This window comes from Phalacrocorax carbo, chromosome 5 (assembly GCF_963921805.1).
Source record: "Phalacrocorax carbo chromosome 5, bPhaCar2.1, whole genome shotgun sequence".
Classification (NCBI taxonomy): domain Eukaryota; kingdom Metazoa; phylum Chordata; class Aves; order Suliformes; family Phalacrocoracidae; genus Phalacrocorax; species Phalacrocorax carbo.
This window is the reverse complement of record NC_087517.1, coordinates 49,941,033-49,958,253: the sequence shown is the minus strand read 5'-3', so window position 1 is coordinate 49,958,253 and position 17,221 is coordinate 49,941,033. Positions and strand designations below refer to the sequence as shown.

The following is a 17,221-nucleotide window of genomic DNA, read 5'->3' as shown; positions in this document are numbered from 1 at the left end:
AGGAGAAGAGGAGTACCTCTGGTTCAAGTCTACCAAATCTCTTGGACAACAGCGGATTCCAGACTTAAATTTCCCTGGTCTCAATTTAGTTTAATATGTGGCATCTCTGAAATTATTGTTTTCAGTCTCAGCAACAAATACGCATCATGCAGGTCTAGCACCTTCATTACAAGCAGCCCTGAACCTTTTACAAACCTTGGTTTTACTATTTCAGGGGTTGGGGCAGGAGGTAAAGAAATGGAAAATGTGGAACTAGTATAGCTGGGCAAGAAACACAGAATTAGAAATCTCTTTGCAGGAGTTTCTTAAGCATTAAAAGGCTTTAAGAAAAGAAAGGTGGGTGGGTGAAAACTACAGGAAGAAGGCAAATTTGGCAGCCTTCTCTTGTAGTTTCCATTTTAACTACTCAAAATGTTAGGCCTGGTGTCTTCATCAAGTTTTCCATTGTAAATTAACTTTAGCTGCAGCAGTCACAAGTTTGCCATTGTTTTTTATTAGTCACCCTGCATAATATGTCTTAAAACTCCATTACAGTAAACAGTCTTCAATCACTCTTACCCGTTTTTAATGGTTACTTTCCTTTGTCCATCCAGATATTCAGCTTATAGTCACCGTTACGACAATTTGATACAAAAAGACTAGAGCTAATATTTGCTGTGTTAGAGATAAAAAGTCTGGGAGTAGCCAGACCATGCTGTGGATAATCTCACCCTCAGGTTGGGCTATTCTCAGTCCATTTTGTTTGCTGTTCATGAAAGTCACAGAAAAAAAATACATTTTTTAGGTACACTTTTTTCTTCCAGCGTATATAAACAGATACATTCCAGGAAGTTAATGCCCCATATATCATTTGTAGTGTCCCTCTATACTAAAAAAGGCATTGCATTGGACAGAGAATGCTGTATTTCACACTGTATTGTCAACTGCAAAACTGTGTAAAACACCACCAGCATAAACTAAGGCTGCAAATGACAGAAAATGCATGTCACCAGAGAATCAGGACCTATATATATGGTATTCCTTTGCACATCATTATTAGAAATCCATGGATCTCACAGTGAATCTCACAGCTACTGAGAAGATATCCAACACAAAGCTTCCCATTTTACAGTCTGTGAAAACAAAGCCTACAAATATTTTGAACTGACCTCACAGTAACTATCTGGCCTCCATCCAGCTCAATTCCATTCATCTGTGCTATGAAGATGGCAGCCACAGCTTCATAAAGGGCAGTTCCATCCATGTTAATAGTTGCTCCAACAGGAAGAACAAACCTTGTCACACGCTTATCAATGCCTAAATTTTCTTCAAGACACCGGAATGTAACGGGTAAAGTTCCAGCACTGAAGGAGAGAAAGGAAAAAGTAGAAAAGACATAATTATGATATAATACATACACATAAGGGAGCAAAGTCAGAAATTCTGCTATCGTTTACATTTTCTATTTCCACTTTCTGCTGTGATTCAGGCCTTTTTTAACCAATTTTAATATTAAGCCTACATTTAGCTGGAGGTGCAACTAGGGTCAAGACATGACTTCAAGTAGGGATGAGAGCTTGAGAGAGTATAGACGAATTTTTCAGACTCATTTATGAATTATTTATTGCATTTTGTTAAAAAGATAAGTTCCAGGTGTTTTCTGATGGACAGAAAACATGAGTATGAGGACAAACGCTAAATTTCTTTGATTGTGAATTTGCTCTGAATGGAGAAATCAGTGTTGCGTTAAGGAATGAAAAAGCCAGGCAAAAAGATACAAACCATGGAGTTCCCAGACATTGGAGGACAGGAAAGGTTATGAAACACAGCTGGAGGACAGGAAAAGATGCAAAAGAGGGAACGCTCCTTGCATAGATCCACAGTGCCTTGCGTTTGTGGGAATAGTTCAGGCTATTACATTCACTTGCTCAAAATAAAACACCTTCATCAAAAAATACTACTGAAAACAGAACATACTCTTTTCCCTTGTAAATGCAAATATCTTCTACTATTTCCCTTTCCTAGCAGGTCTGCCTGCCTCAGGCAAAGGACTTACTGCAGCAAGCATGAAACCCAACACAGGAACATGTTTTGGTTCCTTACTTTTCTGTGTTATATCTGAGGTCAAGTCCATCACTAAATGAAGTTGGTTGTTGCCTCAGAAGCTGTTCTCAAAAGAATGCTGATGTGGGGAAATTCCTTTTAATTAGTGTTTCATACAGAAGCAGCTGGAGCACATCTGTTGTGGTTAGTTTGCTTTTCTTCAGCTGAGTTGGCAGGATTTCTCAAAGGTCTTCACTATTGTATCCCACTAATTCTGGTGCCATTGCCTCTACAAAAATACTAATTTGCTTATAGAATAAAAATACTAATTTGCTCATAGAAGAGTAAAGGTCTAGACTCACCAAATTTTCTCAGATAAATACTTGCAGCATATTGTTGGCAGTGCCTTGCAACTTCTTGGAATCATAGAATACCAGGTGAAGGGACCTCAAGGATTATCTGGTCCAACCTTTCTTGGCAAAAGCACGGTGTAGACAAGATGTCCCAGCACCCTGTCCAGCCAAATCTTAAAAACGTCCAGTGTTGGTGAATCCACCACTTCCCTGAGGAGATTATTCCAATGGCTGATTGTTCTCATTGTGAAAAGATTTCCTCTTGTGTCCAATCAGAATCTCCCCAGAAGTAACTTGTACTCATTGTATGTCTTTTTCTTGTGACTCCTTGTGAAAAGGGAGTCTCCATCTTCTTTGTAGCCAAGAAGCCTTGTAGCCTTTAAATACTGGACCATGGTGATAAGGTCTCCCCTAAGCTTTCTTTTCTCAAGGCTGAACAAACCCAGTTCTCCCAGCCTATCCTCATATGGCAGCTTCCCAGTCCTTTGATCATCTTGGTGGCCCTTCTCTGGCCCCCTTCCAGCCTGTCCACATCCTTTTTGTATAGCGGGGACCAGAACTGTACACAGTACTCCAGGTGTGGCCTGACAAGCGCTGAGTAGAGCGGGATAATGCCTTCTTTATCTCTGGTGGTGATGCCTTTGTTGATGAAACCCAGCATCCTGTTGGCCTTCTTGGTCGCAGCAGCACACTGTTCGCTCATATTGAGCTTGCTGTCCACCAGGACTGTCTTTCTGACTCATTCACTTATCCACTACTATAGAGATGTTACTGGGTACAAAAAATGTCTTTTTTTTCCATTTTGCAGATAATTAAATCATGGAAAAGGGAGCTTAAGGAATGATTGAGATACCTAACTATATAAATGTAGTGTCATAATAAACACCCTAGGATACCTGGGACAAGCACGTGAGGGTGACCTATCTCACATGGGATCTATGGAAACCCCAAACCCTTCTGGATTGGCAGATGCCCAAGTTACTTCCTAAATTACTCCTCTTGTCCCACATCTATGGAAACATGAGTTAGAAGATATGATCTTCTAGATCCCTGCCTTGTGCTGAAATGATCGGACCATTCCATGCTCACAGAGGTGATTTTTTTTAACAGATATCGATAAGCCATATACACAATACTAATAATTTATGTTCTAGCATATTTCCAAATATATTTGTAATTATGATTTATTTTACAGTGTTTTTAATTGAAGGTAATCAAATACTCTAATATTCTGTGGGTTTAGCCAAATCAGAGAGAATTCATACTTTCCAAAAACAATGTAGTATATTGTCTCATAAGCTACTCTAGCAGCTATATTTATAGCAGATAGCAGAAAATATATAGTGAGTCATTAACTAATAACTACTAGTCAGTTTTCAAGTCAGTTCTGGGATTGCTTTGCCTCCTACAGCAAAGATACTCCTATATCTTATTAAAAGAAAAACAGAATGGAAAATGTAGTTCACTGACACACATCGAAACTTAGTCAGATAAGGTTCTTTTCCTCCAGAAATACAGGTCCCACCTTACCTTTACTGTTACAAATCAGATCATCAGGACAAGCTGTGTATAAGCCATGGCCTAAAATTGTTGCAGCAAACCCTGGTTTACTGCAACCCTGCAGGCAGGGACTATGCAAATATCTTCCCCCTTCAGTTCTGCCACCATGAGCTAGGACAGGTGGGCAGACCATGGCACGAGGTTTCTTTATTAGAACAGCACAATACATAGATGCCTTCCACAGCGCCTCAGCCTGGCCAAAGAACTTTAATAAGTTCCTGAATAGGAAGCATTTGCCACTTCCAGAGGTACCAGGTTAGATCATATGATGGTGATTGTTGTCAAGTGGTCACTTGTCTGTGGTGTTATGAACTAGTCCACTTCTGTTTAGACAGTAATTCAGATCTGGATAGCAGTCAGGTGGTCAAGTAAATATCTAGGTAAATCCATATGCTGGACTCACTTGGAATCCCCTACATTTTTCCATTTTGGTAGACCCGCAGCAAAACATTATTTCATGCTAAAAAAAATATTAAAAAATCCTACAAATGTTGTGTATGGAGACTGTAAATTTTGTATTGAGAATTTAAGTGGAAATCTGAACATTTCAATGAACAAAAGCCTTAGAGAAATCGGTTTAGTGAAACTCCTGGCCAGACTATATTCTCCTTTAATCCCGCACTGTTTATCACAGAGCCACAGAACTGTTGAGGTTGGAAGGCACCCCTGGAGGTCACCTATTCCAACCACCTTGCTCAAGGCAGGGACAGCTAGGGCAGGTTGCCCAAGACCATGACCAGACAGGTTTTGTGTACCTCCACGGATGGAGACTCCACTACTCCTCTAGGCAACCTGTGCCAGCATGCAACCATCACCACAGTAAATCACAGCAGAAAGATTTTTCTTGTATTCAGATGGAACTTCTTGAATTTTAATTTGTGTCCACACCACTGAGAATAGTCTTGCTTCACCTTCTCTACACTGTCCCATCAGGTATTTATGCACATCTGTAAGGTTCTCACAGAGCTTCTTGTTCATCAGAGGAGTTGTTCATCAGAGTGGTTTGGGTTGACCCGAAGAGGCAGATGAATTACAGTTCTTTCAAGGCATTCCTGAAATCAAGACTGTTCAGTTTTCTGATGGTCAGTTTTGAACTAGGCTTTTTTGTTTTCACCTTTTTAATTAAAATGGAAAATTAATTTTTTTTTTCAGAAAGAAAATTTATTGAAGGAAAAACACTTTAAAATATAGTATTTAACTGAAAATTATTTTCAGCACAAGATCTACTGACTGCCCCAATGCAAAGCATCAATTTGTTACTGAGAGCTGAGTTGACTACACACTTTGCTGAGTCTGTTTTGTGCATTAGTAATGGGTCTAAAATGCTCAGCTCTTCAGTGAAGTCCCCCCTTTACTCTACCAAAATGGATGAAAGAATAAAATGAGACATTTTTTCATTTCTTTCTTGAAACTAGCACTTTCATTTCTCCCCCACAATGCAATGAGGCTGGTCTTAACATGCTTTCAAAATAAACAGAATTATTACTGTTCCCTATTTGAAGAGACAAGTACAGAGGTAACACAGTTTGCACAAGTCATTTGGCAATTGCCAGAAAAGAAAACTAAAAGTTGGCCTCCCAACTCTACACAGTTGGCTGTGCAGCCTCTCTAAAAAATCCCAAAGGTGTGTGGTTACTTTTATTTTTTTCACCATGGCTGGATTAAACATAGTTTTTATGCAGTGACATAAAATGATTTTGCAGAGGAGGGCAGAACAGCAGATATATTTTATCTAAACAGCAAGTAATCTGCTAAAAAATAAAGTAAGCTCTTATTTCCTAAGTGTACCTGGAAGCTGTGCCTAGTGCTGTGATCCATGCCTGGAAAATCCCCGCAAGGAATGAAAACGGGCTTTTCCTGGTTATCACAAAGTAGAGAAGAGGCAGGAAGATCCCTCCATGGATGAGAAGACCCACAATCACAGTGACCATGTACATGCCAAGTTGCCTAGCAACTACTTCTAAGTCCTTGATTGCAATGATTTTTCCACAGATGAGGCAAGCAATGCCCAAAGGGGAATACCTGGAGAAAGAGAACAAGCATAGACAAAACTAGTCTTTGCAGCGTAGTCACAAAAATTGTGCTCAACAGAGTATAAACTGGAGAAAGACTAGGTGGCTCTCAGGCTCAACACTGAGATGCAGATCAGGAATTGATGGAAATTCAATGGATAGCTTTCATGTCTTTTTAAAAAATGATGGCCATCTCCAGCAAATTCCCCATCTGCTTCATTTAATTCCATCCCATCGAACGGAATATGCATTTCCTGAATAGTCTTTGATCCTGGAATTAAAGAGTACTATAATGTTACACAGGCTTGGATCTTTTCCAACCTTGATGATTCTATGATCGTTATAAAGACTGGCATACTATTTGTTCTTAACTTTTACAACCATTGCTTATCTGGTTTCAAGGAGTTGCATTATTTGCTTCAGTTAAGCTATTTGTTGAAATTAATTGCTTTTATCTTGAAGACTGCAAATGTTTCCATTATGTTCTTTCAATAATTTGGACAAATGTTTTTTAGATTATGCATTCTTCATTTTTTATGTGCTTTTTTTACTTAGGGTAGGGTTTTTGTCACCTCAGTCATGTGATTCCCCAATGCATAAATGGAGCTTTTAAATAGGATGATAACGGTAGCACAGTTGTGAATGAGTGGATATTATTTTTTAAATGTAATAGTCAGCTATGGTGAAAATTCCTGAAAGTGCATGGATAGAAGACAATATTTATACCTGCACTGATAAAGGTTAGCATATTATATAATTTTAAGTGACATTCACTTTCTCTGTTTTATAAAACTTAAGCTGGGAGAAAATAATGTGTGCGATATGTGGAGAAACAGTAAACAAAATGTCTCTCTGAAATAAATGGTAATGTATATTTCCAAAAGTGATTAGCGATTTGAATGCTTCATTAAAGACAATACAAAGGAAACCACTTTCAGAATAAGTGTGCTTCACGTTTTCAGTAAGAAACCTCACATGGACTCTCAAGCCATGTGCCCAAAACCTGGAAAGCCCTCAGTCACTTGAAATGCAAGGTCAGCTGTTATACCAGTTGTTATGAAAAGCCATGTTTCAGCAAACTCGAAAAAGCATATTCCTTATAAAGAATTACATGCCTTCAGAGCCAGATGTCTGATTTGTTTTATGTTTGTGTAGCAATGCCACGCTCCTGAAAGCCTGGAGTTGCCACAGGAGTTACAGCTTTCTTTGCAGAGAAATTGCAAACCACACAAAATGTAACTCTGCATGAAGAAGTGCATTTGTCTTTATAAACACACATTAAAAAATCTGCTTCTGGCCACAATAATTCTTTAAAAATTCTAGACAGAGATGAACAAGTGGAATTCCCAACATCAGTCTCCTTTCTTATGAAAAGAGAAATCAAAAGCACACCAGTAAAAAAAAAAAAAACCCTTTTACTGTGAATTTCTTGAAACTTGGATGATTTCCTGTCATTGCAACACTGACTATTAGAGACAATTTATACTGTAGGCAAGTAGTTATGCCTTGGGTGTACCAACTGGTGCTAAGTGAAGTAGGAGCAAATTCTAGCTCTTGGAATGTTATGAGAGTATAGTCACCATCTCTCTGTAGAGTCAAGAGCAGCAGGTTACAATAACTATTGAAAGCAGTAGGGCTTTGTGAATAAACACAACTGTGTTTTTATGCAGCAAGATCATCTACAGAAAAGCAGAAGCATAATAGGAATACAAAGTTATTGCTTCGATTCCTTTCATTTGTTCTACACATTTCCACATCGCTGTTGCTATCTGCAGCACTCTTGCGTAACAGTCTCCCTTTGAAACACTGATGATGCTGAAGACTTGCTCTTCAGGCACCCTGCTCCTTTTTTTGTAAACTGTGTCCATCTAGAGCCTCAGAGAAGAGGCACACTGCAGCCTCGTAACTCAGGAAATCACTTCCAGGGCCACCAGGAAATCACAGGAAGCAATGAGCCATGGCACATGTGTTGTACTGAAGTGGCTATTTCTGCTCTCAAGGACCTAGGAGATACGAAACACAATAGTACAATGCCAAACCTAGCAATGTATTTTTATGTTCTGAAAAACTGGTTTTGTGCGATATGGCCACGCTTGGCACTGCATACAAAGAGCTCTGGGGAAACCCTCAGAAGAAACATCTTAGAGAGAGAGAATCCCCTTCCAGGAATATAAACAAGGGCTCAGTCTTAACTGGGTAAAGTCACTCCCTTGAAGGCAAGTCAGGCCCCATTATTACAAATGGGTATACTTCAAAAAGAGGACGAATAACTTCCAGTGACCCCATTGTGGCAAGGTTGTAAGACACAGATTCTGCAGGAATTATGGGTGGAGGGACTACACATCACTGAAAACCACTAGAATTCTACTTGGTGATAAAGTATTTTTACTACAGAAGACAGTGAATGAAGTGTGTCTCCAGGCTTCTTTGTAATTATATCCCCTAGCTAATACCCGGGGATTATGCTGACCTCCCAGGAAGATTTCGATGTTCTTATGTGGAGTGTTCTCACTTGCTTAGGTGTCCTTCTAGGTAATAAACTTCCACAATCAATGTGGCGTTTGAAGGCCTTTGCTGGTACCTGCATGTCTTGGATTTCAGTAAACAAAGAACAGAATACCTTCAGAAATATTTCAAATTGGATCCTAAGTAAACCTCACTGAATAGAAATAATGCTGCTGGGGTTCTAACATACCTGTCAAGGCGTTAAAAAATGAACTATTTAATTACATTATTTACTAACAAACTGTGGTCGCTAAATTGTGTATTAAGGTTTTATGAGTTTTGGGGTTTTTTAAATCTTTTTTTTGTTTTAGAAGGTAGAACTTCAAACTTACCACATGATCATAGTTACTAACTTCATTACAATCTCATTCAGGATGTTGAAGAAATCCACCATCATCTTGGCCTGTTCTCCCATTTTCCCCATAGCAATGCCAAAAGCAATAAAGAATCCTATCAAACCTATTGGGAAAAAAATTGCAAGACAAAAAAAGCAAGTCAAACCATGTTTTTAGGAAGCTTTTACACCTAGTCAATGTCTTAATACCACCAATTTTCAGACCTATAGTGTATTACATGTCTCTTGGGACTTTTTAATATGGAATCATTCTCAGCTTTCATGATCATGTTCAGAACATCTTTTATTCTTCAATATTTCACTAAATTCCAATTTCACAGCCCAGCTATAGTTTTTTTCCTGATTTGATCCAATCATAAAAAAAATAATCTTCTCAATGCCATGCAACTGTTAGAAACCTCACAGCCCCTGCAGAGTGGGAGAGGCAACACAGTGCCATATCATGACTCTTCTTTGTGGCTAAAACAGTCACCAGAGACCAAGAACATTTTTCAAGCTTTACAAAAGTCCCTTGACAGATTCAGCCTACAGACTAGTCAGTCCTGGAGTACAGGGAAAGGCAAAAGCAACTCCAGAACATAACTTTGGCAGGCCAAGAGTATTCCAGTTAAATGAAGAAGCTGGGTATTGCACTTTAAGCTAAACCTCAGAACTGCCATTAAACAAATTAACCTCACTGAAACCAGCTATCAGTGGATACATAATCATAGACTTCAATACAAGTAACTTTAAATGCTAAGGTGTGAAAGTCTGGAGTATTGGACTATCAGTGTGAAAAAACAACTGAGCGCATCTGTCAAGTATTACTTTGGAGCTGTGTCTCCAACATTAACCTTTACCATCCAGCAATTTTCAGTGTCCAGAGTGGGATTATTAACTGATACTGGTAGATGGTTTGAATCTTCAGCCACCCTTTGAGGCTAAACTTTCAGTCCTGTTACGACTTCAGTATTTAACAAATGTGTGAACTCAGCTGGAATTTCCCAGGAAAAACCCATCAGAACACAAAAGCATTCAAGAGAAGGGAATTTCAGCTACTAGTACTCTGGGAAGAGACAGGCTGTCTCGTATCCTCACAGTGGATATAGCAACCGGACCTTTTTTTTTTTTTAAATCCAATCTCCTGGATATAAAGTCATTCTTTAGCACCAAGCTATCTTTGTTGAGTCACTTGAATAGGGAAGTGAAGTGTACGTTTGTGTGCTGCAGAGCATAGAGAAATGATGAAAAGCTTTTCAAAGACCAAATAACTTCCTGGAATTCAGACTCTGCATCAGAAAATGTAAGTAGGTGGTTTTGTTCGTTAATTCCAAAAGAGCTGTTACATTAGTCATGAAAGTCAAGTTGGTTCATATTTGCAGGAATTTGCCTGGCTTGTACAGTTTATGCAAGCTGGATGGCAATTCCCCAACATTTTAACTTCTTCATTCAAAACCAAACGAAACCACACCAAACCAAACCAAACAACTCTGCAACATTTGGGAGTCATTGGTCAAAATACTACAGCAAATCCCCCATCTAAACTGTGTATTTCCTTTTTGCAGGAACTGTATTCAGCCTTCTAGCTCTTTTCTTACTCATGACAGAGTCTGCACAAAACAAGTCCAGCACTAATGTAATGCATCTCTCACATCAGAAATACTGTTTCATTTTAATGCATAAGCAGAGCTCCAGGACAGAAAAAAGCAGGTGAGGGTAACAGCATCAGCAGTGAGCTGCTGCCTCATGCCGGGTGCAAAATGCCAATTTGCAACTTTGAAATAAAGCAGCTCCTCTGTCAACAGATGTTAAATGGAAGGAGGAGCTACAGAGGCAGGTGGAATACAGTGGATCCTGGCTTTTGTAGAGTGGGCTGCTTCACAGAGAAATGAATCACCTCTGATCAGCTTACTGATGTTACCTCCCCTATGTCTACGCAAAGCAGCCCCTACCAACCAACTCACCAACACCTGGAGCTCTGCAGGCACAGCAGCCACTGTGTCAGCAGGAGCAGCTCATCAGCTGTAAGGAGTCTCTAAAGGGCCATTTGCCCCTAAAAAGTGATGGCCTAGTGGTGAGATAAAGCAGTGGTTTAGGTACTGCCACATACTGTCCCAGGTTGAGGACAACACCTATAAACACAAGTGTCAGCCTCTGCCCTGTGGACATGCTGCCGCAGAGCTCGTGAATCTTCAAGCATAGGTATGTCAGCGAGGCTACAAACTGAGGGCTAATTTGTGACTGACTTCACCCACATCCGGAAAGTAAGGTGAAGGAGGAGCGCTCCTCTCTGGGCTGGCAGGGTGGTTTGTCTAGGCACAGAGGAGAAAATAGAAGCAGTGTGGTGGCTCTTCATTCTGCCACACCTCCACCCTAGTCCAAAAAGGTGCTTCAGGAAGGGGTGGGAGATAGGCAAAACCTTCATACCACCCCCACTTGCCATCTTGTCCACTTGTCCAGATAAGATGGCATGATGGCAGTTGTTCATAATTTGCAGCTGGTAAAGGTCAGCAGCCAAGATGAAAGGAGGGAGTTGTGACTCAGAGATGTGTCAAGCCTCTCTGGGATTTTTCTTGGGTGGTGCGGTTCACACCCACCTCTCACTTCAGGCTCTGCCTCAAGACAAATTCTAGTTCAGAGTGCCTGAGACACCTACTGGAGACAACTGAGCTCAAATTCATCTGAGGCCAGGTAAAGCACTGGCTCTTGAAGCTCTCCCCATACTGTTTTGCAATCGTTAAGTTTGGAGAAGACCCTTAAGATCATCGAGTCCAACCGCTAACCTATCAGTGCCAAGTCCAGCAGTAAACCATGTCCCTAAGCACTATGCCTACATGGCTTTTAAATACCTCCAGGGATGGAGACTCCACCACCTCCCTGGGCAGCCTGTTCCAATGCTTGACAGCCCTTTTGGTGAAGAGATCTTCCTAATGTCCAACCTAAACTTCCCCTGGTGCAGCTTGAGGCCATTTCCTCTCATCCTATTGCTTGTTACTAGGGAGAAGAGACCAACCCCCACCTCGCTACAACCTCCTTTCAGGTAGTTGTAGAGAGCGATAAGGTCTCCCCTCAGCCTCCTCTTCTCCAGACTAAACAACCCCAGTTCCCTCAGCTGCTGCTTATAAGACTTGTTCTCTAGGCCCTTCACCAGCTTTGTTGCTCTCTTCTCTGGACACACTCCAGCACCTTAATGTCTTTCTTGTAGTGAGGGGCCCAAAAGTGAACAAAATATTCGAGGTGTGGCCTCACCAGTGCCAAGTACAGGGGCACAATCACCTCCCTGCTCCTGCTGGCCACACTGTTCCTGATACAAGCCAGGATGCCATGAGAGGATATTTTGGGTATCTCCTACATGCTTTCCCACTGTACTCCAATTAATACCTGCAAAGCTGCCAATCCAGAATAATTCACTTGATTGCTTCTGTGATAGAGTCATATTTCTAGTAAGACCATTAGATTTTCATCTCAGAGACCAATGGGCAGCCAGTAGGTGATAACATTTGATGATTATTTGGGGAGACTAAACTTGTGCTGAAGAGCAGATCAGACAACACTGACTACCCAGACACAGCCAAAAGCTTTGTCATACAAATGATGTACATATCAGACAGGAAAAAAGCTTCCCTACCCAGGACATTCATGCCATCCTTAAATTCAAGTCCCTTCTTAATGACCAGCTGGGCTTCTGGTGGTGCTTCACGCATTGTCTCATTCATCATAGCAAAAGCAGAGTCAGTGACATTAGGTGTTTCTTCAATGGGTGGTGGCACCAGCACTTTCTTGGTGACAGTTTGGATCTGAAGACAATAAAAAGGGAGGATGAGAATGGAAACAGACTGAACGTAATAAGTGTGGGAGATCAGGAAATAATAATAAAAAAAGTCTTAATTTGAAATTCCAGGGAACTGTATTTTTAAAGGATTAGACATGCATTCCACAACCTCTTACCCCCTCTTCCAAAAATAAGTTTGTTTTTCAACAGTTCCAAGTGTCACAAAGTCCTGGGAGTCTTCCTTATGACTTTAGTGCGGAAAGTACGGCAAATGCTTGTTCCTTACAACTACGATGTAACATTTTACAGATAGTTAGCCCCTTTGTCCAGTTGGTTCACAAATTGCATGTTACATGTTGGTACCATTTATTTAGCACCAAAAGACAGGCACCTCTAAGATCAATCACAGTAAGGCTCATTATTCTTGATGGTCTGCCCAGCTCAAGTTACCATAGTTTGATGGTTAGCTTGAATCAAAAACTTTGGACATTTCCAACACTTCACTTGGCGACTGTGAGAGCCCAGAATGGAATATGCACAGTATCCTGTGCTCTCTAATTAAAATATTGTGAGTGACAGATAACAGAAAAATTATCAGAGCTGCCAGACACCTATTAAAGGAAATCTGACCCCCTCAAAAAAGAAGACATCAGCATCTGAATGGATCTAGAGCCCTCCTGGCACATGAAAGGCAGAGTCAAGTGAGAGCTGAGATGGAGTGGTAGAGGAAGAAATGGGCTTGAGTTTATGGCTATGAAAAAAGGGAAGAGGGAGTGGAAAAAGAGAGATCTGTGACTTGCTGCTTTTAGAAGGGACGTTTTCCTCCTACTTCACACCTTCAGCCCTTCCTGCCTTTTCATGGTTCTGGGACAGGCAAAACTGTTAGGAAGCTATGCCTGTTTGCCATGGTTTCCCATCTGCTCCCTACTTTCCCTGTTCCTAGAAACATGTTTGAGCAAGGCATCAGAAATGGTGCATTAGCCTTTCAAAGAACATTTGCACCTTTTTCTTGTTGAGATGGAAATTGTAGTTCTATGGATGATGATCCAGATTCGATCCATGTATTTTATAATAAGGTTTATAAAAGGTTTTAAAATACCTTATGTCTCTCCTTTCAAAACCTGCTGTCTAAATCTAGAGGATGTAGACAGAAAACCTACATAGCTTTGTATGAGAAACTCTTCAGTTGCTCTGAAACAACCCAACATTCCTGCACTTTTACATTTTTTTCAGAGTTAAATTTTATCTGAGGGATGTTGTCAACACAATATTTTTTGTGTGAGGTATCCAGAATGTAAGAACAGAGTCACAGAAGTTAAACTTAAAACATTCGACTCTACACACTTACAAATTCCAATACAGTTACTCAAGTCAAACGTTCTCAGCCCTTCTTTGCACAACGCCACAATCACTAAAAATGGTGAGCCTAACATCAAGTTTAGATTCTGACAATAACAGCTGAGGCCAGAAAACCATTTAAATATCAGTCACACTTATAGGTGATAGTCTCATTCTCTTTCATGGCACATAAGATCTTAAGCCTCTGCTGGAATAGCAGTTTTTGTTATAAATTAAGACTTTCTTGCAGACCATACAAAAATTCAAGAGATATTGAAACCCCATGATCGCTCAGAGTTCAGTCTGCAAATGAACCGTCTCAAAATTGCAAGTGAATCCCTTCATTGCTTTCTGCCTGGTCGCAAGGGGAGGCATATAAAATTCCCCCACAGACCACAGCTACACGGTACCGTTGCTGTGCACCCTTCAAAATAATTATTTGCAGGATTCCTGCAAAAAGTTGCTTCCTCCTTACGCAACCTGGAAACACTGAATGCTCATGGAGAGAGTCTGTATACACGTAGGAAGAGAAACTATATGCTGACACCATTAAAAGCAGTTAATTTTCCTCCTAAATAAAAAGAGAGACAAGTAAAGCCTAACTCCTTACTGAGGAGTTAAGGGCTAATAGAAGGTACAAGTTCCATCTGGAAAGGAGAGTTACTTACCTTGCAAATGAAAGGTGGCGTTGTGGCAGAGGCTTTCACTGGCAATTAGTTTGGAATCTGATAAAATTAAACACCGGAAAGCCAAAAACCTCAGTAGCTTTTTTGACTAAGTTTAAAAAACAGTCAAAGGAATTGGTGATCCATAACTAGTGAAGTGACCTGAACATTGATATTACACACACTGAAAAAGCAATATTAAGGTTCCAAGAAAACTAGCTGACATGGGTAGCTTAATTCTTCTTTCTCCTGCTTTTTGCCTTTGTCAAGATATTTGACTACTTTCAACTGACCAGAAGTTTAATTCTCCTCTCTTCCACAGTTCAAATGAGGGAAAGAAAGAAAAAAACATAAGCATGCTGCTGTCCCCTCACTCCATTTTGCAAAGATACATTTCACATTACATGTGATGTTTAACCACTCACAGTTTGACCACATGATTGATGTTCCCATGATGATTCAGAAATATTGAGAATGTTCTCTCTTTAAACCCCCAAGGACTATGTGTTTTTATGTGGAAGTCCATGGAAAAAGTGAAGCAATCAAAGCCTTTTTGGCAGCTTAGGTTGCCCTCCATTCTTCCACCCGCCATGGTTTCTTCTCCCTTCCCCCTTTTCTCTTCACTTTATTCTTTGGCCATAACCACAGTTCTAGCTACCATGCCATTTCACACAGGAACGTTTAAGAACAGGTTTGGCAATAAACCCTGTTCCATCAAAGAAAAAAAAAGTCTGCATTATTGCCAAACATTTTAGTTGTAGGAAAAATCAGCTTACATACAAGAAATATGCTTAAGCAGAAATTAGGAGCACACATTTTTCATTTATTTTACCCCTCAAAGTGAAGCTGTTTTGATTAAACATTGGTGAAAAGCTTTTAAACAAAATTGTTTACCTACAGAGCAAACAACACATGGTGCAAGCCGCCTTCTTTCCCAGCATGCTTCAAACCTGGCCTGATGGAGCCACCTGTAGGTGAGTCAGCCACTTGACTGTATTATCCCCACCTAGTCTGGAATCTCATACAGCAATAGAAGGGTTGGGGTTTGGGGGTACATTTCTACAGGCAACCAGCTGGAATGAAGATCAACCATATATAACAAACAGGGCATTACATACCATCAGCTCTGTAACTAACAACCAAGATCAAATTCAACCTCGGTGAAAGATCCCATAATTTTTCAGCTGTTCAGCCCCAAGATAGCATTCATGACTGTATATATTGTATAAAAAGTGAGGGAAAAATTAAGTTTACTTAATAACAAACTAAAAATCATCTTCTTAAAAAATCTATGAATTTAAATAATAACTACAGCATAAAACAAAGCAGTTTGAAAGAACATTCTTTATTTTACCTGCTCAAGATTTAAGACTTGTATTTTTCTTTGCATCACCATTTCTGTAATTCATCTAAACAATGACACTAACTCTACAGACATCCCCGGTAAGTAAAAGATGTAAAAAATATTACCAAGGAGTAGAAGGATTTACCTGCTGAAAGCATGCTTGGACTAGGTTTTCAGGGAACAGGTTTCGGATCAGATCCAAGAAAGCATCCAGACTAGATACTTCATCATTCTTCTTCCCTTGACCAAGCTGTTTCTTGAGCTTTGGATTCCCTGGATGGATGGCTAAAACCAAAATCACACCCAGCACAGCAGCAATAATAGTGGTGGACATGTAGTAGACCATGGCTCTTGTACCCAATCGGCCGCTTGCTTTAGCGTCTAAACCAGACAGTCCTGCAGGTGTTTTATTTTAAGAAACAAACAAATATATTGAGACTCAATATCCAATTCAATAATCATAAAATAAAATCCTTTATAATTTGCGAAGTTTAATGACTGCCTACAGGTGTGCGCTTTCATCCTTGTGAAATTCTCACTACTAGGTAGATTACTGAAGCTTCTCCCTCCAGATCTTATGTGAACAATGTCTGCTGTTACTACTTTGAAGACAACCATTTAAGATTCCAGCTAATCACAAGGGAGGCACTGAAAAATAGAGAAGATATCATACCATCTTCTGCCCTTGATTGCTGCAAACTGGTCATGGTCTGGCTGACACCACACCTTTAATACACCTAGGCTCCCTAGAGTCATGCCATCTTATTTGCAAGGACCAATCCAGGAATTAGGTGAAACAGCATAATAAGAAATTTCTGATGTTCAAGAAGGTAGTATGTATGCATGTGTTTGAAAATAAATTCACTGGAGCATCTACATATTAAAGCCAATGAAGTTAATCAGAAATTAACTCCAAAATACACACTGCAACTGCAAAAACCCTGATAGGATCACACTGTTATTCTTCCTACATCACAAAAAGCAAACCAGGTGATATCTGCAGCAAGCATCTTAAAGTATTTATGGCTAATAGATCTTACCTGTGATTAAACTGGAGATAATTAAAGGGAGGATCAGCATTTTTAGCATCCTCATAAGTATATCTCCTGGGAAGGCTATTAACATGATGATGTCAGGGTCAATAGGTGTTGCTAGGCGAAGAAGACCACCACACAGGGCACCCAGGATGACACCTGGAAGAAGAATAAAAGAGAGCAGATAGGTAACATAAATACACCTGAATGTGCATTGATTACCTAGGAGAACAGCCTAGAAGAAAAATGGTTACACAAGGCAGCAGATTTTTGGTACAGAG

The 17,221-nt window shown here is 40.1% G+C and overlaps 1 protein-coding gene across 5 annotated transcripts in view; it reads right to left on the bottom strand.

The window, feature by feature from the left end:
• The window catches only part of SLC1A2 (solute carrier family 1 member 2), a 107,434-nt gene that overhangs the window by 20,570 nt on the left and 69,643 nt on the right, over positions 1-17,221 (bottom strand). For all 5 annotated transcript variants that reach the window (XM_064452348.1, XM_064452347.1, XM_064452346.1 and 2 more), the window contains 6 exons: positions 16,947-17,099; positions 16,052-16,302; positions 12,415-12,583; positions 8,785-8,911; positions 5,724-5,957; positions 1,149-1,343 (listed from right to left, as the gene is read on the bottom strand). In XM_064452348.1, the coding sequence (XP_064308418.1) occupies positions 1,149-1,343; positions 5,724-5,957; positions 8,785-8,911; positions 12,415-12,583; positions 16,052-16,302; positions 16,947-17,099 (1,129 nt within the window). The remainder of the gene's footprint in view (positions 1-1,148; positions 1,344-5,723; positions 5,958-8,784; positions 8,912-12,414; positions 12,584-16,051; positions 16,303-16,946; positions 17,100-17,221) is intronic.